Here is a 24,177-nt window from a genome sequence, read left to right as displayed (position 1 = left end):
TTAACAAAGGATGAGATTTTGCTGTGTTGCCCAGGGTAGACTAGAACTCCTGGGTTCCCAAAGTGCTGGGATTATAGGTGTGAGCCTCCACACCCAGCTCTCATGTATAAGTTTTTGTGTTAATGAATGTACTAAATTCTCTTGGGTATATACCTAGGAGTGGAATTTCTAGATCATACGGTAACTTTTTGAGGAACTGCCAAACTAATTTCCAAAAGGGCTTTCCCATTGTATTAATACATTTCCACCAGCAATGTATGAGGGTTCCAATTTTCCACATCTTCAAAAACACTTATTATTATCCACCATGTTTTTTATTAGAGCCTTATTGTCTTTTTGATTATAGCCATCCTAGGAGGTGTGAAGTGGCATCTCACTGTGGTTTTGATTTGCATTTCCCTAATGGCTAATGACGCCATCTTGTCATTTATATATTTTTTGGAGAAATGTCTATTCAGATCCTTTGCCCATTTTTAACTTAGGTTGTCTTTTTATTGTTGAGCTCTTAGAGTTCTTTATTCTGGATACAAGCTCCTAATCAAATACATGATTTGTGAATATTTTTCCCATGTTGAGTGATGTGTTTTCTCTTTCTTGATGGTGTCTTTTCACACAGAAGTTTTGTTTTGTTGTTTTGAGACAGGATCTCTGTCACCCAGGCTGGAGTACAGTGGCACAATCACGGCTCACCGCAGACTCGACCTCCCAGGCTCAGGGGATCCTCCCACCTCGGCCTCCTGAGTAGCTGGGACTACAGGCACATGCCGTCATGCCCAGCTAATTTTCAGGCATGAGCCACCACCCCCAGCCAAGCACAGAAGTCTGATCACGTCCAATTTATTGTTTGTTTGTTTTTTTTTTGGTTGCTTGTGCTTTTGGTGCCATATCTAAGAAACTACTATTTATCTAAGGTAACAAACATTTAGTCCTCTATTTTATCCTAAGAGTTTTATAGTTTTAGCTCTTAAACATTAAGGGCTCTAATCCATTTTAAGTTAATTTTTGTACATGGCATATGGTAAGCATCATTACTACTTGCCATTAAAAGTCATGTGATCATGAAAACAATACGTTTCTTTAAAATTTTGTTCAAAGCAATAGTACATACATATAGAACAAATAATATCCTCCATAATTGTAACAAAAACATATAACATATAACAGTTGTAATCATCAGGAAAATCAGCAGAATATTAAAGATAATATTATGAGGGTATCTTCAATTTGAAAATCTCATTTTGAAAGAAACTTTCAACAATATTTAGGTCTTAAAAACAACTATTATATCCCCCCAAATACAGCAGACGAGAGAGGCTACAGAGTTCATGTAATGTAATGAGGAAACAGGTCAGAGATGTTAACAAACTAATAAGTAATATAGTGAATTGGTGGTTAAATTCTGTTTTGTTACACTGAATAGAATGTAACAATTCAACAGATACCCCTGAATCTTAATTATGAAATGCATAATACACAGCACATTAAGAATACTTAGAAAATGTTAGGCTGTTCCAACTGTACAACTGCAAAACTTTTGGCATATTTATACATTCTATTTTTAGAACCTTTTTTTCATGTAACATAAAACCTTTCTGAATATATTAATGTGTTTTTATTAAGTGTTTTATACCTGGTGCTACAAATTATACGTTACTTACAGCATTATCTACAGAATTGCTATATCACTTTTACCACTGCCCAAATACAGTCCAATACAGTAGGCAGTGGCTACAGGGAGAAGATGAAACTACCAGATGCTACAGGGAAAAAAAAGTCCTTTCCTAAATAAAGATAAATATCATTGATATTTATATTTTCAGATTCACTGCACCAATTACGTTATTATTAAGAGTAGTTTCTTCAAAAACAAAAACAGCCCTTCGAAGAATGGCAGTTGAAATGCTTTTAAAAATCTGGCAAAACATAATGAAAGGCATCACCTTCTATTTAATAATTTCTTCACACACATTTTTTAATGTACCTTCACATTAGCTTCTTTCAAACTGATGACTTTATCTAAATCTGGTTTGGCCGCATTGGCATTGCCAATAAGCAGGTAGAAGGTAGCTCGTAGTAGTAATGCTTCTGCCATGTATTTGCCTTCAGCATCTATTTCTTTTGAGCATTCACTTATGATTTTATCGTAGTTTTCTTCTTCCATATACTGTTTGGCCTTTAAATATCCAGAACTGAAAATAAAAACAAACATAGGAAATTATTTACTAAGAAAAAATTAAATGTGCCCGGGTATAGTGGCTCACGCCTGTAATCCCAGCACTTTAGGAGGCTGAGGTGGGCGGATCATTGAGGTCAGGCGTTCAAGACCAGCCTGGCTAACGTGGTGAAACCTGTTTCTACTAAAAATACAAAAATGAGCTGGGCATGGTGGCGTGTGCCTGTAGTCCCAGCTACTCAGGAGCTGAGGCAGGAGAATCGCTTGAACCTGGGAGGCGTTGGTTGCAGTGAGCCGAGATGGAGCCACTGCATTCCAGCCTGGGTGACAGAGCGAGACTCCATCTCATAAAAAAAAAGAAAGAAAAGAAAAGAAAGAAAAAATTAAATGTTAAAACATGCCACATTTAGCACACCTGAGTAAATTAAGCAATTGTCTATTTGCCCTTAACAAGATAATCAGCCAGTGTGGGATGGAGCTGGGGTGGGGAAAGGGCGGTGTGGTTAAAGAGATTAGGATTTTTGATGTAGATGGGGATTTTCTTGAAACCTTGGACAAGGAGTTTTAAAAAGGAAGCAGCAGAGTCCTGGGTAATACCTCAGCTCAGACATTTAGATACTGAAAAGATGAGCTAATGAAAGAGAGACTGATCTGCAATATGGGTAAGGATCCTGTCTTATTCACCTTCCTATCTGAAGCACATCAATGGTACTCAACAGTGTTTAACGGTTAACAGAAGGAACAGGGAACTAGGAAATAAGTGAGTTTAGAGTCACAGAAGCTAAGGCAAGAGGTGTGAGCAGACCTAGAATAACTGAACTTATTAAAGAAGCGAATTCAAAGTACGACTCTTCCATCAATTAATACTTTAAAAAACATCCTTCTCTATGTTTTAAAGAGCAGTGAACACAGTATCTCTTATTATTCTTCTAAGATGATGACTTTTATGGAGATGCTTGTAGAAGTAATCTTTGTATCTGAAATTTGTACTAGGTGTCATGAGGTACATGAGATATCTTCCAAACATAAGGCATTGTAAATTAAAGTACATTTTCTTATTTCAGTTGTTATATGTGTATAGAAAAAACTGGCAAATGACTTAAAAGTTACGTCAGGCCAGACGCGGTGGCTCATGCCTGTAATCCCAGTAGTCTGGAAGGCTGACGCGGGAGGATCACCTGAGCCCAGGAGTTCAAGACCAGGCGGGGCAACATGGCAAGACCCCCATCTCCATAATTAAAAACAAAAAAAATTGGCCAGCCATGGTGGTGTGCACCTAGAGTCCCAGCTACTTAAGAGGTTGAGGCGAGAGGATAGCTTGATTCCAGGAGTTGGAGGCTGCAGTGAGCTATGATCGCACCACTGTATTCCAGCCTGAGTGACCCCCTCTCTCTCCTTTTTGTTTTTTGAGACAGAGTCTTGCTCTGTTCCCCAGACTGGAGTACAGTGGTATGATCTCAGCTCACTTCAACCTCTGCCTCTGGGACTCAAGCCATCCTCCCACCTCAGCCTCCCCAGTTGCTGGGACTATAGGTGGACACCACCATGCCAAGCTAATTTTTGTTAGTTTTCTGTAGAGATAGGGCTTCTCCATGTTGCCCAGGCTAGTCTCAAACTCCTAGACTCAAGCAATCTGCCCACCTCAGCCTCTCAAAGTGTTGGGATTACAGGCATGAGCCACCATGCCTGGCCTGACCCCGTATCATAAAAAAATAAATTAAAAAAGTTATGTCAGTGAAAAATCTTATAAGCTCTACCCTAACCTCTCCTGAAATTACATTCAAATGTTGCCTACATTCTAGTTTTGTTTCTCAGCTCACCAGGCTAAGAAAACACAAACAGGCCAGGCGCGGTGGCTCACACCTGTAATTCCAACACTTTGGGAGGCCGAGATGGGCAGATCACCTGAGGTCAGGAGTTCGAGACCAGTCTGGCCAACGTGGGAAACTCCGTCTCCACTAAAAATACAAAAATTAGTTGGCGTCGTGGTGTGTGCCTGTAATCCCAGATACTAGGGAAGCTGAGGCGGGAGAATCGCTTGATCCCAGGAGGCAGAGGCTACAGTGAGCCAAGACTGCGCCACCACTGCACTCCAGCCTAGGCAAAAGAGACTCCGTATCAAATAAAAAAAAAGAGAGAGAAAAGAAAGAAAACACAATGATTTAAATCAGATTAGAAGTAATGTCAACTTACTGAAGAACATAAGTGTTAGTTATTTATAAGCATGATTTCTACACCTCGCAATAACCTCGTAAGGTAAATATTACTAGCTCCATTTAAAGGATGATAAAGCTAAGGCTCACAGTAAACTGGCATTTAAAACTTAGGTCCAATTCCAGTTAGTGTGCTGATGATAGCTAGCTACATCCTACCATCTCTCAATAAAGCTTTTAGAATAATGGTATTAAATTCATTATAGCTTTTCTGGGACAAGGACTATTTCCTAACCAGAAGAAGAAATTGTTTGCATAACAGTCACAAAGAGCTAACACGACATCTTGAACACTTACTTCCCAACTACAGTCTTCTCAAAGATTGTGTATCAATGAACTAAAATTTGTACACTGCAGTATAATTATGCATAGTATCTTCTCTTAAAAGGTCACCAGCAATGGTAGAAAAATTGGAAGATAAAAATCAAAAGCAATTTGTTTCTTCAAACCCTGCAATATGCTGCAGATGCAAAACCCAGTTATGCTCAGCTACTAGAACAGTATTTCCTTTTCTTCCTAACTCATTAAAAAATATCATGTTGATAATATCGTACCTTCTCTCAGGGAGGAGAGCTACCCTTGACAGAAAAATACAAGTATTGACAAATATGAATGGAATAAAGCAGGCTAGATGACTTATATGACATTATATCACTAGGGTCCAGCTAGAAACATAGTATCCTGTACTTTTCAGCTCTCTACAGACCCCAACAAGAAGCCCTCCAAATAGGCATCTTCCTAGACAAGCAGAAAAAACCTTGAAAAAATTCACTCTTTGGACATCCCTAAAAGTATCTCAGTTTACAAATTAAAAACTTCCCTGTACTAGAACATCTGCATGTCGAGCTATACTTTCAAGTTATTGCCTCTATTCAAACACAGTCAGTCACTGGATTCAATGGGAGTCCTCTTGAGAAGATCACATAGGACCTTGAGTAAAAGCAGGGCAGAATCCTGGCAGTAAAACCTTGAGTCACCAGAGAAGTAACAGACATATGCTAGAAAGAAAAGTCTTTTTATAATAATAATATTATATAATTTTAAATTATATTTCTGTCTATCTCTATCTGTAGATGGACAGCTGCTGTGACATGGCTCAGAACCCATCTGGGCCCTAAGGAATATTCAAAGCCGCCAGAACACCACTAAGCAGACACTATGCTTGACATACTTACTTTTCTTTCACTTCTAAAGCCTCCCCTTCCTTGTCTTTATCTTCATCAGACTTCTCTCCTTTAAGCATGGGCTGGGAAATGATATCATCCGTGAAAGAACTGAAGTAAGATTTGATAAACTGTGGAGATGGCATCAGAGGTTCACGATTCTGAAATTTAGTCATGTTCAAAGACATCAGAATGGGAAATACTAACCAAAAAGGCAGGTACATTGTAGAACACTAAGAATAACTGTCATAAAAATTGGATTTTCATTTTTCAAATAACTAAAATTAAGCTCCAAGCCACAGAACAAAAGACAGTGGAAAAGGTGAAGCTGCCAGTCCCAGCTGGTCAAAGCAGGTTTTAAATGAGAGCCTTTTCCCTCTACAAAGATGTAAGATCACATCTTACACAGGTGCTGAAAATGTTAAGTCCATTTACCTTGGGCTTTCATCTAAAGATCTTTATTACAGGTAAGTGCCACTGAAAACCATACTGAAATCACATTTCCTGTTTTGATTATTTATTTGACACATAGCAACCTAATTCACAATTATGGGAGAATTTTTTTCCTCCCAAAACACAATTATCATTATAAAGTTTTAAATAAAGTGGGAACAACACACCCAAAGGGCTCTCATAATGTATTTTGAATCCTTTATCTACACAATTCAGCCCAAACAGTTTAATGGAAACACAGAATTTTAAATTGTATGTGTAACAAATATCATTACTGTTATTTTGGTAATGTCTTCATATTCGAAGGAAGAAAAAAAGGAATTGGCTTTGTAAGTAAATTATCTAATCTAGGATAGATCAATGTGGGATCCAAAGAGAACTAAAAAGGAAACCTAAGAGAAAACCCATATTGATCTGTGGGCACTCTCTGGGGAGAGATTCAATTTGTTTTTATTTAGGATAATAAAATATTTTAAGTCAAATGGTCACCTATCAAGTGATAAAAATGCCTAACTGTAGGACTTTATACTAAAGACACTCTGAGAAGAAATACGTAGTGGCAATCATTTACCATTTTAGGGGAAAAGCTTAAATAGAAATTTAAACAGCACTTACTTGAAGCTAGATAAATCACTAATGTTTTTTAGTTTCCTATTTCAGCTTAGAAAAGCAGCTATCACCTCCCTGCGTTCTATATAGGGTTATAAATTTAAAGTGAAAATAAACTGTTACAAGAAAGGGATTTAAGTATCAAAGGAACACGATACAAATTCTAGATGTACGTCATTAAACTTTTAGTATCAGTGTTCTCATCTCTAAAATGGCAATAGAAATACTTGCCTTATTTATCTTATACGGTTGTTATAAAAAATCAAAACAATAATATAGAAGGTATTTTGTGATTTACAAAGTGACAAACAGATTAGAAAATGTGGAAACTGATCTGTAACCTATGTAAATATACATTATTTTACATTTTCTTACCATCCTGCAATCCAACCAGTCTAATTACTCCACACTATGTATAAGGAAACTAGGTTCCTTTGAGGTTGAATTTATGGACTCTACCATGGTGTTTTACAAAGTGATTTCGATACACACTAGTCTTATGAGATGCTCAAGAGAAAAAAAAATTCATAGTTTAAAAAGACTGGGGCCAGGCGCAGTGGCTCACGCCTGTAATTCTAGCACTTTGGGAGGCTGAGGAAGGTGAACTGCTTGAGTTCAGGAGTTTGAGACCAGCCTGGGTAACATGGTGAAACCCTGTCTCTACTAAAGTACAAAAAATTAGCCAGGCGTAGTGGTGCATGCCTGTAGTCCAGCTACACGGGAGGCTGAGGCATGAGAATTGCTTGCACCTGGGAGGCAGAGGTTGCAGTGAGCCAAGATAACAACTGCAGTCCAGCCTGGGCGACAAAGAAAGAAAATAAAAAGAGAGAGAGAGAGAGAGAGAGAGACTGGGAATCACTTCAGCTATACCCCTCTTAAGAGATTCACGACACGCCTTAGTAGATTATTAAAGTCCTGCAGTGAAGAAACTTGTTTTAACTGTTTCACTCAGCTAACATTCAGAGATGTAAAATTAAAAATACAGATTACTAAAATCAATTCAAGAAAAAAGCAAGTTATTATTAAAGGAAAAAGAAACAATTACCTCGCTATTACTGGGATTTAACAATGAATCTCCAGTGATGTTTATTGATGCAAAGAGAGTATGTAAGTACTCTCTTTACTTACATCTCACCTTGGGCAGTTAACTACAGCATGCCTTTTATACATAGTAACAGTCAGTCTCTCTCACTAAATTTTAATTCTGTAAGGGCAAAGGCCATGTCTTTGAACCCATCCCTCCAAAATGCCAAACATGTAGCTTTGTTTAATAAATGATTGTTGAATTAAACTACCTGTTAATAATAGCCTAAAACTAATGCCAACTTACACAGTATACCTTTAAAAACCTAATAATATAGAAAAATATTTTTCTGTAAAGGGCCACATAGTAAATATTTTAGGCTTTGGAGTCTATACAGTCTGTCACAACCACTCAACTCTGCTGTTGTATCTCAAAGGCAGCTGAAAACAACATGTGACTGAACATTTATAAAAACAGGTAGCAGACTGGATTTGGCCTATGGGCCACAGTGTGGCAATCCCTAACAGAGATGAATTCCAATATTCTCCAGGTAGAGTCCTGGATAGAGCATATATTCTTACTGAAGAAGGACAAGCCATAAAAGCCCAAGATAACAGGAAGAAGAAATATAGCCCAGTTCTAATTGCAGCTGTTGCCATTACCACTATGCCTAAGCTTAAGCAGCATAAACTTAGAAAATACCCCTCACAATGTACATAGTACTCCCTCTATTCCCCAAATCAGATAAATTTACCTTATATTTTTCTTTGGCTTTCTCTTTTCCAAGGAGTTTAAGAACTTTATCGGCTAAAAGCATGCTTTGTTGATTTTGGAACCCTTCTAATATACACACAGCAGTGACATCTAGAAATGATGAAAAACACAAGGGTAAATATAAAATTACTGCAAAGATGGTCAGCAGCAACAAATGGGTACAATGTAACTACAGAAAGCCAAACTAAATTCATGGCCAAATGGGACTGTTTCATTTCCAATTAATTGATTCTTAATACCTAACTTTATATCCTCTATGACCAAACTGAAAGCTCAGAAAGTCACTCCACTTCTCTGGGGTTTGCTTTCTTTACCTGTGAAATGAAAGGGGCTATGCTGCATGATTTCTGATGTTTCTCACCACTCTAACATTCTATATATAGAAAATAAAACAAGAAATCCAGGAATATTCTCTTCTGGCTAGCAACTCAGGCATATCAACATAGTGTGGCTCTCTCATGTCTGGTGTTTTTTATAGGCCTGAGTTATTCCTTGTCTCCAAAGCCATCTTGCCACAGAGCTCTCAAATAAATCTGCCTCCATACCTTTTCATCTGGTTATGTCACAGCTCAAGATGCATGCAGAGGTTTGAAATTCAAAAGATAATTCGTTCCTTAACCTCTCAGTCTTTCATTCAAAGCACTCAAACAATGACGTCTCTTCTCTTTCTGAATTAAATTTCCTGTAATTCCACATCCTTGCTCCACCAAACAAGTCAATCTGCTGTTATATTCCCCTGATAACCATGGCTAGAGCCAATGTCAATGTCTTTTTTTCCCCATCCTGTTTCTTCTACGTGACACTTCAATCACCCTCCTCTCTGCCAGTTATTATGTTAGTAACTTCAAGGTCTGGTTCAAAACTCAGGATTCCCTTTTCTAAAACAATACTCTTTCCACATACTATCAAAGTATGTGCCACCACAGAACCTCAAATTTTGCTGAAATGTTCTCTAAAATACCCTCATTTGGGAATCTATACTTCTCTTTTCAGAAAGGGGCCTTTTCCTTTTACTGATGCTTTTAAAGCAGACTTAAATATGAAATGGAAAGAACTTTTAGACTGTAGAAAATTATACTTTGGTTTTGCTTCATGTCACCTAGAAGAATGTACTTCAAAGGCCAGAGGTATACTGTAATTGCAGCTTGGGAAGCAGCGAAATGACCAATCAGAGATCACAGAATATTTATGGCATTTACTGAGAATGACAAATTCACTTTGATGCTTTGTACCAATTACATCAATTCCAATTAGGTGTAAATTAGGTATAAAACAATTTCCAATTGGGTATAAAATAATGTTTGAAAATGCCGCGGGCAAAACACAATGTTTTCTTTAATGATTCATCTCAAAGCTATGTTTATACATATTATAAACATAGCTCATGTTTATACATATTATAAACATAGCTCTCAAAGCTGTATTTACACCTATTAAACGAAATATGTAGAACCTTAGAAACACTATCACTTGCTAAAACCTCTTTTCTGATTTCCTTATTCAGAGAATTATACTAACGCTGATGAGCTGCTAAGTTTAAAATGTGTAGTAAACTCGTAATCTTAATACTCATTTAATTCCATAGTTGAGAACAGAGACAATACTTAAGTATCAGCAGTCTTAATTTAAACTAGAAGACACAGTCTTAATTGCAAAGGAATCCAACTTTTAAAAACAACTGATTCTTGCACTCACAAGGCACAGTTTCATACACATTTACCAATGACTACAAAATCTTAAGTAATTTTCATATGGAAACACAAAATGACCCTCACCTTCTAAACATTCCTTCTTATTGTCTAGCTTCTCATGGGCTTTTGCACGTCTAAAGAGAGCTTTCACATATTTGGGATTAAGTTCAACAGCCTTTGTACAATCTTGTGCCACTTCTTTCCATTTTTGCTGTAATTGAAAGTATTCCAAAAAAGTCACACTGAAGAAAGTACTGTTCAACAGAAATCAGTTCAAACTTAATAGGCTGAGTATTAAAAGTCCTAGAATAAAAAAGTAGTCCTAATAGAAACAAAGAGTTAACATCTGCAATACATTACAAAAGCACATATCAAAAAGTTAAAGAAATAGCCTCAAACTGTTGAGGAGAATAGGGTCACCAGAAACTTTCTATACTATGTAATTTTATAAAATCTGAAATATACTTAACTTTGGAGTATATCTGTAGTCAGCAAAACTATAGAATTTGTTCTTTAAAAAGTTTTGCAATTAATGGAAATAAAAACAACATCCCATAATTTTGAAACAACTTCAAAAAATATATTAGGTTTATTTGAGTAGCATTAACTGAAACTTTAAGCAAATAAAGAGAAACAAAAGGAACAGAAGAAACAACCTAGAGTACATACCAACTGTTCAAAGGCAGCAGCTCTGTTTTGATAAAATGTAGAAAGGTCGACATTCTTCTCTGTAGGACACAAGCTAATAGCCTCAGTATAGCACTGAATAGCTTGTTCATATTTTCCTGCTTTAAAATATTTATTGCCTTTATTCTTGGCTGCTTGGGCTCTATCAAGAGAGTTCTGAAATGAGAAGAAACAATGTATCAAACACTAATCGACATTCACAGACTCAGACCACAGTAATTAAACAATAAACTGATAAAAACAGGAAGACAGAATGGCTGTTTATAAGGTAAGTTGCTTTATACAAGTATCTTCATGGAATAGATTCTAACTAGTAGGATTGTTGAGTCAAAAAGCATATTGTGGCCAGGCATGGTAGCTCATGCCTACAATCCCAACACTTTGGGAGGCTGAGGCGGGCAGATCACTTCAGGCTAGGAGTTTGAGACTGGCCTGGACAACGTGGCAGAACCCCGTCTCTACGAAAAATACAAAAACTAGCTGGGTATGGTGGCACACACCTACAGTCCCAGCTACTCAAGTGGCTGAGGCATGAGAAATGCCTGAACCCAGGAGGTGGAGGCTACAGTGAGCCAAGATCACACCATTGCACTCCAGCCTTGGTGACAGACTGAGACTCCTCTGTCTCTGCCCACCCACCCCTCCCCGCAAAAAAGCATGAGAGGTGCCCTGCTATATTGCCCAGGCTAGTCTCAAATTGCTAGGCTCAAGCAATCGCCCTACCTCCATGTTCTAGGCAGATGGGATTATAGGTGCACACTACCATGCCTAGCTAAAAGACACACACACACACACACACACACACACATACACAGAGGTATATACATACATACTTTTTTCTCTCTCTCTGTCACCCAGGCTGGAGTGCAGAGGCACAATCTTGGCTCGCTGCAACCTCCACCTCCTAAGTTCAAGTGATTCTCCTGCCTCAGCTGCTCCTGGCTACCAGCACGCACCACCACACCTGGCTAATTTTTTTATTTTTCAGTAGAGATGGGGTTTTGCCAGGTTGCCCAGGCTGGAGGTTTATATGTTTTTAATTTCAAAAACAATCAGACTTTTTCAAAAAGGCTGTAGAACTTTAAAGTTTTTAAAGGATTTAAAGTGTGCAAAGGATTTCTAGGAAGCTCTAAGTATCTAAGCTCAGAATATTACATAGCTACTTTAAGCTAGCTAGTGTCAACCAGAATGTATATTTTAAAACTGATGTGGGAGGATGAAAGGAACCAAGACAAGCACATATAAATTAATAGATGAACTTAAAATCTTCCATTTGTCAGTAGACTTAATTATCTTCCAAAAGCTTTGAAACATAAGTTTAATTTCAAGGATACATCATGTTTCAGGACTATGAATACGTGCCAGGACTAACAGAGACTGCTACAGGACTGACAGAGAAACACCCACAAAACACCCACAATAAAGCAAAACTAGGAATCCCTTATGTAGCTGTAGGCTCTAGGGGGCAATCATCAGGGTGATTGCTAGAAAACTTGCATTTGAGACAACCTCAACAATCCTCCCACTCCACTGGAGAAAGCAGAAATCACATTAGAGTAGGGCTGTGTCATTCAGGAGTGAGGATCTTCTACACGAGAGACAAGTGGCTGAGTACCATGGCACACACCTATAGTTTCAGATACTTGGGATGCTGAGGCAGGAGAATTGCTTGAGCCCAGGCGTTTGAGATTAGCCTGAACAACATATTGAGACATTGAGACCAGACCCTCTTCAAAGAGACAAGTGACAGTGACAGGGCATACCATACCTTGCCTCTGTTTTTAAAAAGACCACACAATCAAGAATTGCTAACAGTAAGGGAAAACCAACCCATACAAAAAGAGGCCCCCAACTCAAATAGAAAAGCAGTATCTGAGAAAACAAGATAAGCCAAGCAAACAAAAAATTTAGTTTCAAAAAAATGAGAGGCTATCTTGCCATCATTTAAAAAAGGGTGCTTTTAAAGAGCACCGATTAGAAATTTTGAAAATGAAAAATGATTATTAAAATTAATTCAGCAGATTGGCTGTATATTAAAGGAGAAAGCCGAGGAGCGAATTAACAAGTAGAGAATGGGGGAAACCTGACAGAATGCCATGGAAAGAGAGGATAGGGAGATGGGAAGTTTGGAGAAATGAAATGACACGAAGTATAAATCTAGAAGTTCCATCATTTGCCTACCTGGAGTTATAAAACGAAAGGCATAGAAAAAAAAAATCTAAGGAATCAGAGAAATTCTTGGAGTTGAAGAAAAATGACACACATTTTTAGACATTATGGTGAAATTTCACAACAAAAATCCTGAAAGTATTTAAAAAGAAAAACAATCCAGTGCCAGACTGTCACCAACATTTGGTACCAAAAACCAATTAAGTAACAATTTCAAAATTCTAAAGCAAGATTATTTTGTAACTAAAGTCTTACACCTAGCTAAACTAACATTTAAGGTTGAACACAAGAACAGAAATAGAAATGTACAGCTTCCTTACCACTAAAAATAAACCCCAAATAGGGAAATGACCAACACAACAAAAAGCAGAAAGAAAGGAAAAATAAGAAACAAAAAAGCAGAGTAAACATGGCAGTAATCGCTAAACATGTAAATAGTAACAATAAATGTGAGTAGTTTAGATCCCTGCATTAAAAGACTTTCGAATTGTTTAAAACCAAAACTAACTACCTGCTGCCTATAAGGCATGATGTAAAACCAAATGACACTAAGGCCAAACAATTTTTTTTTTAAAGGAATGTAAAAAGTTGTGGAAGGTGAATACTAAACAATAAAAATTTTAAAAAGGCAATATAGACAAAATACCATTCAAAAGCATCAGATGATGTCCAGATAGTTTTACTGATAAAAGGTTCAATCTGCCAAAAAGGCACAACAATCATGAATCTTCAGGTATCTAATAAAGGTTTAAAATAAACTCAATCGGCTGGGCGCGGGGGCTCATGCCTTTGGGAGGCCGAGGCGGGTGGATTACCTCAGGTCAGGAGTTTAAGACCAGCCTGGCCAACATGGTGAAACCCCGTCTCTAAAAAAATAGAAAAATCAGCTGGGATGGTGGCGGGCACCTGTAGTCCCAGCTACTCAGGAGGCTGAGGCAGGAGAATCACTTGAACCCGGGAGGCAGAGGTTGCAGTGAGCCGAGATCACACCACTGCACTCCAGCCTGGGAGACAGAATGTGACTCTATCTAAAAAAAAAGAAACAAAGGAAACAGACTCAAGTATCATTGTCTCATGCACCACTGGCTCCAAGACAAAAGGTCATTAAACTGAAAGACAAACAGAATCAGTATAATTACATTTTTTTCTTTTTGCCAAGCAAGTACAATTGAATTTTAGTTGATGTGATTCTACTATACAATAACCAACAGTGTAGTCTTTATCCTGAAGGACCATACTGGAGACCAGTGTAGGAAACAAACAACTGTCAATCTCGCAAAAGAACTACTACTGACAGAAACACTAAAATCCCATTATGAAAATGTACCGTTATATGCAACATAACAATATTTTAGTCAATGACAGACTGAATATACAATGGTGGTCCCATAAGATTATAATAGAGCTGAAAAATTCCTATTGCCTAGTGATGTCACAGCCATTGTAATGCACTCCTCATGTGTCTGTGGTGCTGCTGATGTAAACAAACCTACTACACTGCTAGATGTATAAAAGCATAGCATATATTGTGGGGCTGGGTGCAGTGGCTCATGCCTGTAATCCCAAAACTCTGGAAGGCCAAGGTGGGTGGATCATTTGAGGTCAGAAACCAGCCTGACCAACACAGTGAAACACCATCTCTACTAAAAATACAAAACAATTAGCCAGGTGTGGTGGTGAGCACCTGTAATCCCAGCTACTGGGGGGCTGAGTCAGGAGAATCACTTGAACCTGGGAGGCGGAGGTTGTAGTGAGCCAAAATCGTGCCACTGCACTCCAGCCTGGGCAACAGCGGGAGACTGCATCCCAAAAACAAAAAGAGGCCGGGCGCGGTGGCTCACGCTTGTAATTCCAGCACTTTGGGAGGCCAAGGTGGGTGGGTCACCTGAGGTCAGGAGTTCGAGACCATCCTGGCTAACATGGAGACACCCCGCCTCTATTAAAAATACAAAATTAGCTGGGCATGGAGGCACGTGCCTGTAATCTCAGCTACTCAGGAGACTAAGGCAGGAGAATTGCTTGAACCTGGGCAGCGGAGGTTGCAGTGAGCTGAGATCGCGCCATTGCCCTCCAGCATGGGCAACGGGAGTGAAACTCCATCTCAAAAAAAAAAAAAAGATAGGGAACCAACCTAAGTGCCCACTGATAGAAGTGTAGTATATATACATCATGGAATACTACTCAGCCATTAAAAAACAAAAATGAAGTGATGTTTTGCAGCAACTTAGATGGAGCTGAAGGCCATTATTCTAAGTGAAATAACTCAGAAATGGGGAACAAAATACGGTATGCTCTCACTTATAAGTGGGAGCTAAACTACAGGTACACAAAGGCATACAGAGTGATATAATGGACTATGGACACTCAGAGGAGGAGGGTGGCAGAGCATGTGAGTGATAAAAAACTACAGATTGGGTACTATGTACACTTGGGTGATGAGTGCACTAAAATCTCAGACTTTACTACTATACAATTCATGTGACCAAAAACCACTTGTACCCCAAAAGATATTGAAATAAAAAATAATAAATATATATTTTCTCTCTTCAGTGTACTGAGACTTGTCAAATGAGGCAGAACCTAGGAACATGCCCCTCAGCTCTTCATGACACCAAATCTGCTCTAGAAAACAGGTTACATTTTGAAATGAAAGCTACAATATTAAGGTACAATCTAGGTAAATCTAGTGGAATACAAAGTAAGAAAATCAGGTTTTGCTTAGGATAGTCAGTGAAGGCTACTCATGAGAATCTGCTCTGAAATAAAAATGACTAACAAAAGACAGGAAAGTACTCCAGGAAGGAAAAACAACCCTAAAAGGATTAGCCCACGTACTGAACCTCCGGAGATCAGAAAAGCACCAGCCTCTAAAAACAAGTCCTGCGACATGATTACATGACTACATTGCAAAAAGCTGTCAATGATACGTATCTGGCAATAAGAAAACTATTGTAAATTCTCAGCATTTATAAAATATTAACCTGATGATCATGCATAGTCACTGTAAAAGAAAATGAGCTAGGCCGGGCGCGGTGGCTCAAGCCTGTAATCCCAGCACTTTGGGAGGCCGAGACGGGCGGATCACGAGGTCAGGAGATCGAGACCATCCTGGCTAACACGGTGAAACCCCGTCTCTACTAAAAAATACAAAAAACTAGCCGGGCGCGGTGGCGGGCGCCTGTAGTCCCAACTACTCGGGAGGCTGAGGCAGGAGAATGGCGTAAACCCGGGAGGCGGAGCTTGCAGTGAGCTGAGATCCGGCCACTGCACTCCAGCCTGGGCGGCAGAGCGAGACTCCGTCTCAAAAAAAAAAAAAAAAAAGAAAGAAAAATGAAAATGAGCTAGAATTAAGTACATTAATCTGCATGTGAGAAAATAAAATGGGTATTAACTTGTCATCATGACACACTTACACCCAGGTAAAATATACCTGAGGTGGTTTGATGTTTCTCTTAAAATGGTTTTATTGTTTTAAATTTCTCAAACTCAAAAAGCATGTATTATACTTGAATCACAGCTTTATAGAATTAGGAAATAACTCTGGAACACTTGCTGTATGAGAAACAATGTTTCAATACTTATTGACCAATTGTTACTTTCTTTTCTTTTTTTTTTTTTTTTTTTGAGACAGCATTTTGCTCTGTCGCCCAGGGGGCACAATGTCTGCTCACTGTACCCTAAATAACTCTGGAACACTTACTGTATGAGAAACAATGTTTCAATACTTATTGACCAACTGTTACTTTCTTTCTTTTTCTGAGACAGAGTTTTGCTCTGTCGCCCAGGCTGGAGTGCAATGGCAGGATCTCAGCTCACTGCAACCTCAACCTCCTGGGTTCAAGCGATCCTCTCCCCTCGGCCTCCTCAGTAGCTGGGATTACAGGCACCCGCCATCATGCCCGGCTAATTTTTGTATTTTTTTTTTTTTTTTTTTTTTTTTTTTTTGAGGAGTGCAGTGGCCTGATCTCAGCTCACTGCAAGCTCCGCCTCCCGGGTTCACGCCATTCTCCTGCCTCAGCCTCCCGAGTAGCTGGGACTACAGGCGCCCGCCACCTCGCCCGGCTAGTTTTTTGTAGTTTTAGTAGAGACGGGGTTTCACTGTGTTCACCAGGATGGTCTCGATCTCCTGACCTCGTGATCCACCCATCTCGGCCTCCCAAAGTAATTTTTGTATTTTTGTAGAGATGGGGTTTCACCATGTTGGCCAGGTCAGTCTTGAACTCCTGCCCTCAGGTGACCCACCTGCCTCAGCTTCCCAAAGTGCTGGGATTAAAGATGTGAGCCACTGTAGCTGGCCAACCAATTGTTACTTTCATATGAATCAAACCTAGGATAATAATACCTAAGATAATAAGGATTCAAACCTAGTAAGGAATAAAACCTAAGACAATAAAAAAGTCCTTTCCCATCTCATGTCTTGAAATTTTAAAAATCTACAACCAACCCCACCTACTAAATCATAGTAACTCTTTGCCTAGGAAGAATATACTTGCATAACGACTGCTTCTGCAGGATTATGGTTGCAGGTCATACATAATCAACTCATTTACAAAAAGTATGCCCAAATGAGGTTTAAGACTTACACGGGGCCGGGCACGGTGGCTCATGCCTGTAACCCCAGCACTTTGGGAGGCAGAGGTGGGTGGACTGCTTGAGGTTAAGAGTTCAAGACCAGTCTAGCCAACATGGTGAAATCCAACTCTTATTAAAAATACAAAAATTCACCAGGTGTGGTGGCAAGCTACTTGGGAGGCTGAGGCAGGAGAATCGCTTAGACCTAGGAGGCGGACGTTGCAGTGAGCGGAGACTGCACCACTGCACTCCAGCCTGGGTGACAAAGCAAAACTCCAACTCAAAAAAAAAAAAAAGAAAAAGAAAAAAAGATTTACACGGAATCCAGCATTAACTGGTAGAACAAAAATGAAGAGCTGGAAAATGTGAAAAAATAAACCACTTGTGAGATTTACACACACACACACACACACACATATATAATATAAGCTTAGGGTTGTCAAAGGAACCCTTAATTATTAGTCAAAAAATGAAACTTCATTCATTCAACACTTGCTATGCACCTGTATCAGGTTCTGGGAATACAATGGTGAACAAGACAGAGCCAGTCTCAGCCTTCACAGATTCAAAAGCATAGCAGGAAACAGGAATGAGTAATTCTAGTACCACGTGGTAAGTGCTATAAAAGGGAAAAGTCCAGGGTGTTACAAAATCACATAGCGTTGTGCCTAGGTAGCGAGAAGTTTCAGAAAAGGTGAAATGACTTCTGTGTTGTGATAAGGAGAGTAACAATCCGTGAGGCTGGTATTTGTTTGTTTGTTTTTTTAATTAGGAAAATTTAGTACCTCAGAAGCAACAGGAAAAGTTACGACATTTAGCGCACAATGTGAAATACTGCCAAGGATTAAGATAAAGATTGAAAAGTGTAAACTAAACTTAGAGAGGAATGTCACTGGTGTCCCTGATTTTAAAAAAAAAACTCAAAACAGATCATTTGGGGGAGACAATAATTTCATTTCAAACAAGATGACTAATAACAACAGTTTATGCAGTCCTTGACCCTTTACTAAAATGTGTAGGTACATCTTTCCTTTCCTACTGTAGTAGGCTGGCTTAGATTATTGGTTCCTAACCATTTTATGTGGGTTAAACTCTGTGTAATGTTAAATATGAACACAAGAATGACTGCATTTTTTATCATCAGATTAAATAACAATTGGACAAAAAGTTACTATGTAGTCAATAACGCTTTTAAATAAGTGCATTTTTCTAAAGAATCACAGAATGTTTGAAAAAGAAGTATCTAGGACATTGGTACAGCCAGGATACCATGCTTGGAATATATGTGTGGTGGTCCCTTGTGATGACTCAAGCCCACAGATTGAGAAGTACTATGGATAATATCATCCTCTAAAAAGTCTTGCAATTTAAAAATTTTTTAAAATTCTTTAAGTCCAAAAAAATTACTGAAGCAAAATGGCACATCATGGTAGATTTCATAATGGTTCAAAATGGAATATGATCTAACACTTTAAGCACCTCAGTCTGAGACACTATCAACTGTGACTAAACGCTTTTCTTCAGTGATACCCCAATATTCCCATTAATTAAAACAACGATGAATATCCTTTGCACTTCCTGTACAAGTTTTTGCTATCCCAGAAAAAAAGTAATTGTACACTCTAATTGTAAAGGAAAATCTCAAACCCAATAGACAGAAGCCCAGTAATTCTATCAGATCATTTTACATTAAGGTAAACATAAGTCAAAAGACAAAAATGCAGATTTTCCATTCTATTTGCTGATATCAAACCCCACACAGACAATATTTGTCTATTTATTCATTCCCTTAAAAACTGTAGCTATTGCTTAGGTGGAGAAAGGACAGTTAGGGCATCAGGATTCTGCCAGTTTTCCATCAGTGAAAGCAAATGCTTCTGGTTGCGAAACCCATAGAGGATGCCAATTTAGAGGTGCTATTCAAATGTATAGCAATTTCTCCAACCACAGATAAGCAATTACAATTACTGATCAATTATATTTAGATAGTCTAATAATAACTCTAAGGACGAGACTATTAAAAGAAGACAAAAGTAGTCTTTCAACATTTACTGGTCACCAACAGTTAAGATAAAAATTTCCGTTTAAAAAAACCACAGGCCAGGCGCGGTGGCTCAAGCCTGTAATCCCAGCACTTTGGGAGGCCGAGATGGGCGGATTACGAGGTCAGGAGATCGAGACCATCCTGGCTAACCCGGTGAAACCCCGTCTCTACTAAAAAATACAAAACACTAGCCGGGCGAGGTGGCGGGCGCCTGTAGTCCCAGTTACTTGGGAGGCTGAGGCAGGAGAATGGCATAAACCCGGGAGGCGGAGCTTGCAGTGAGCTGAGATCCGGCCACTGCACTCCAGCCTGGGCGACAGAGCGAGACTCCGTCTAAAAAAATAAAAAATAAAAAAAATAAAAATAAAAAAAAAACCACAAAGACCTTCTTATTGTTGCTTTACCAAAGAACAATCTAGTAATTCAAAGATTCCAGGTGTAGGCCTACAAATTCCACAAGATGAACAATGGTAAATGCAAATTCTTTGCCCTGTTTTATTTGGGGCCAAAAATACATCATTTTAAAGCAGTTTAAGTAACACAAAGAGTCCAATCTTAAATTCTAATTTTTAACAGCAGTCAGATGAATAAAAAGGTATTTGTGGTCGGGGGCGGTGGCTCACGCCTGTAATCCCAGCACTTTGAGAAGCCAAGGCGGGCGAATCACAAGGTCAGGAGTTCAAGACCAGCCTGGTGAACATGGTGAAACCCCATCTCTACTAAAAATACAAAAATTAGCCGGGCGTGGTGGCGGGTGCCTGTAATCCCAGCTACTCGGGAGGCTGAGGCAGGAGAACCGCTCGAACCTGCAGAGGCAGGTTCAGTGAGCCGAGACCTCGCCATTGCACTCCAGCCTGGGTGACAGTGAGACTCCGTCTCAAAAAAAAAAAAAAAAAAAAAAAGTTATTTGTAAAGTAAAACTAAAAAACTCTGAAATATCATGAAATTTAAATTCATCAGTGTTGATCCAGACAACGTGGAAAAGAGGAATTAAGGAAATCTAAAATCTGAAAAGGAGTCGGCTAGGTTTTATTAAACATCAATGGTACAGAACCCCTGGGATGAGGTGGGTTGGCTGAAACCACAATGAAATGTTAAAATCTAGTTTCGGCCGGTGAGGTGGCTCGTGCCTATAATTCCTAGCACTTTGGGAGGCCAAGGTGGGTGGATCACCTGAGGTCAGGGGTTTCAGACCAGCCTGGCCAACATGGCGAAACCTCGTCTCTACTAAAAATACAAAAATTAGCCAGGCATGGTGGCACATGCCTGTAATCTCAGCTACTCGGGAGGCTGAGGCAGGAGAATTGCTTGAACCCAGGAGGCAGAGGTTGCGGTGAGCCAAGATTGCGCCACTGCACTCCAGGCTGGGTGACAGAGTGAGACTCCGTCTCAAAAAAAAAAAAATCGAGTTTCATGTATACAAACTATCTTTATTTTTAATGTTTACAGAACTGAAAACGTTTTGGATCTTTCATTTTACCTACTATTCTTCCATGATTAAAACTAAATTAACAAACGAAATAGAAAATGACTGGAGAATTTCAGACATCCAAAAATGATGTAAGACAAGTGATAATTAATTCAAAGAAGCCTCTTCATAACTACTTTTAACAGCAGCAGTGAGCTATTATAAATGATCAGAACCAGAATCATCAATTTTTAGTGCTAGAAGAAACAGAAGAAATCTATTATTTTAATCTTCTTATTCTACAGGGATGATGCTAAGGTCAAGGACATAAAATGACTTTCCCAAAGTAGCAATGCTGGAGAGCCCACTATAAAGCTTAGAAATCCTAGTTCTCACAGTCCATAGGTTCTTCTACTACCCAGTCATAAACCTTTAAGAAAATAGGCAATGCTTCACCCTCCCATAGGAAAGATCATATGGTTTTCTCATGTCCTAGCACAATGCCTCACACACTGTAGATAATAGTTTGTTCATTCCTATACCAAAACTTCCTTTAAAGCTAATTTGACATCCTAGTAAAAATATCTTCGCCCGGGCACGGTGGCTCACACCTGTAACCCCAGCACTTTGGGAGGCTGAGGTGGGCAGATCACCTGAGGTCAGAAGTTCAAGACTAGCCTGGCCAACATAGTGAAACCCCATCTCTACTAAACATACAAAAATTAGCTGGGCATGGTGACGCACACCTGTAGTCCCAGCTATTCCAGAGGCTGAGGTACGAGAATTGCTTGAACCCAGGAGGCGGAGGTTGTGGTGAGCTGAGATCAAGCCACTGCACTCCAGCCTGGGCAACAAAGTGAGACTCCGCCTCAAAAAAAAAAAAAAATCAACATGAATAGTATAAGATGGAAATGACTTGCATACGTATTTAAGTGTATACACTTGGATACAACTGGAAGTTACTTGACCAACTGTATATACATATTTATAAAACCGGGAGATATTTGACCAAACGTTTCTCTGACCTCGACTTACTCTGGTACTACCACTGAACAACTCCAGACCCAGATAAAATCCACCACACCCAATCCCAGTAGTGTCAAATGCAGCCAGGCTAATTCTCTGCACAGCTGTCAGATACCAAAAGGATTTAACAGTCAGTTCACCAAAACCATACAAAGCTGTTCACTAAATACTCCAATGCTTGGACTAACATCAGAGAAACTATGTCATGCGTATTAGGCTTGGTCATGCACATTTCCAGGTGAAATGGAAAAACTGAATTTAAGATGCTTCCAATCAAAAAGTTTAAGAAGTCACTCCCATTTTTTTGGTATGTGTGTGTAGGGCCTGGACCTGGGGCAGAGGGCTGTGTGCAACCAAGCCTGGTGAGCATTGCTGTGGCTGCTACTCTTGTGCAACAAGAGGGGACAGTGCAGTGCAGAGCGTTTTCTGAGAAAGGCCAAGGGGTCCGGAGTGTAAAAGGACACCTCCGGGCTGGGGCATGGCAGGGGAGGTTCCCGGGTCGCTGAGCGCTTGCAGTCAAGGGGGCTTCCGGGCCGAGAGAGAACGAGCCTTGGGAGCTTGCTAGTTCTGCTTACAGTTCAGAGGCTGTAGAACAAATGCCACTGAACACCATTTCACTCTTTAGAACCTGTGTAGTCTTTCTTTTTCTATGTACAAAGTCATCTAATCAGTTTTTTGGGGTTTTTTTTCTGCTTTTGTCAACAACCGTCACTGTAGTTGCCCACTTACCCCCAGCAAAAACACACTCTAAAAGGGGGAGTGGCTCGTTATTAAAAGGCTTTTACCGATTAAGTTGTAGGCTTTGGGAATCACAGAAACAGTTCGTATCACGATACGCCAGTTGTTAATGGAATTTAGCTTCCTTCACTTATTAAACACAATCATCACATTTGCAAATGCCCCACTCCCATCTACAACACTATGAATAAATGCTGTGTCACTGAGAAGAAAAGCAAAAGATTTTTCTGAAACCAAAAGGAAATTGTCAAAGAATGCCAGTAACCTGTCATCGGGCTACTCCTGTGCCCTCCACTGGCAGGCAGAAATGAGTCTCCCTAAACCCATGTGTTGCGCTGCCGCTTGGCAGCTTCCGTCTGATGGGAAGCCCCCTCACTGACAGCCCGCCAAGGAAAAGGTGTACCCGCGTTTCCACCTCTACGGCCTGGGGCTACTTCTCACCATGTCCAAGTGAGCACCGGGACCTTCAGGGTGTCCGCTGCCGGGGGCCGGACTGGCCCTGCCCTCCGGGGTCTTCCGTTCGCTGTTGCGCTTCAGGCCGCTGGCGTCGCCCCGGCCTCTGGACTCCCGGCGCCGTTGCTGCCGACTCCACAGGTATATGGCACCCGCGCCTAGCAGCAGGGGTGCCCCGACCGCCAGAGCCAGCTGCCATCGCGGCAGCCCCCCCGTGCCCGGGCCCGCAGTCCCGCCGCCGCCCACCCCACTCGCGGAGCTTGGTGCAGCTGCTGCGACCACCGCCGCCTCCACAGGCTTAGAGGCGGCCATGACAAGTGTCCTCCGCCACCGCCTCCCTGCCTGTCGCGAGCGCCACAATCACCAAGCAGCGTGCGAAGGAAGACCGAGGGAGGGAAGGAAGGCAATGAGCGAGCGAGCACGCTAGGCAGAGAGAGCGGACGACAGAAAAGGGCCAGAGGTCACCGGAAGCCCAGGGCATGCCGGGCCAGACCTGGCCGTCCTTCTCCTCCAGTCTCAACCGTAGAGGGAGAGGAGGGGCGGAAATCACTTCCGGGTTAAGGCAAAGCGTGGGTGTGAGTGGAAGTCCTCGGAAACCCTTTTTCTTTCTTTTCGCCCCGCTGCTTTTCGAGAGATTGGCTTCTGGAGTCCCGTCGTAGCTGGTGTTGTCCCCTTTACTTTCAGGAGAGAAGGGCAGATGGCCCTCTTGCCTACTGAAGCCGAGGAGGGGCGCGTATACACCTGGCTAGCGGCACTCAAGAGATCAGAGCGGAGGAAAAAGCAGCGCCGTAGCACTGGAATGGGCGGGAGTGGCAGAAGAGTTGTGAAGGCTATTGGCTGGCAAGGGTGGTGGGCGGGGCGTAGAGCTAGCTACCCAGTTTACTGGTTGATTTCGGATCCAGTTTTCCCGTTATAGCCACGTTGGCACCTCTTGAACCTCTGTGGCCGTTAGCTCGGTTTTCTGCCCGCGTGCCCGGGAA

General features: G+C 40.4%; 1 protein-coding gene across 1 annotated transcript in view; it reads right to left on the bottom strand.

Annotated features, from left to right (window-relative positions):
* The window catches only part of TOMM70 (translocase of outer mitochondrial membrane 70), a 36,726-nt gene extending 12,979 nt beyond the window's left edge, over positions 1-23,747 (bottom strand). The window contains exons 1-6 of the mRNA XM_050782058.1: positions 23,186-23,747; positions 10,770-10,943; positions 10,185-10,311; positions 8,390-8,499; positions 5,562-5,710; positions 1,982-2,189 (exon numbers count right to left, since the gene is read on the bottom strand). Coding sequence (XP_050638015.1) covers positions 1,982-2,189; positions 5,562-5,710; positions 8,390-8,499; positions 10,185-10,311; positions 10,770-10,943; positions 23,186-23,509 — 1,092 coding nt within the window. The 5' untranslated portion in view covers positions 23,510-23,747. The remainder of the gene's footprint in view (positions 1-1,981; positions 2,190-5,561; positions 5,711-8,389; positions 8,500-10,184; positions 10,312-10,769; positions 10,944-23,185) is intronic.
* Positions 23,748-24,177: the final 430 nt, after the last annotated feature.

Source organism: Macaca thibetana, chromosome 2 (assembly GCF_024542745.1).
Source record: "Macaca thibetana thibetana isolate TM-01 chromosome 2, ASM2454274v1, whole genome shotgun sequence".
In the NCBI taxonomy this organism is placed as follows: Eukaryota; Metazoa; Chordata; class Mammalia; order Primates; family Cercopithecidae; genus Macaca; species Macaca thibetana.
This window is presented reverse-complemented; position numbering and strand designations above follow the sequence as displayed.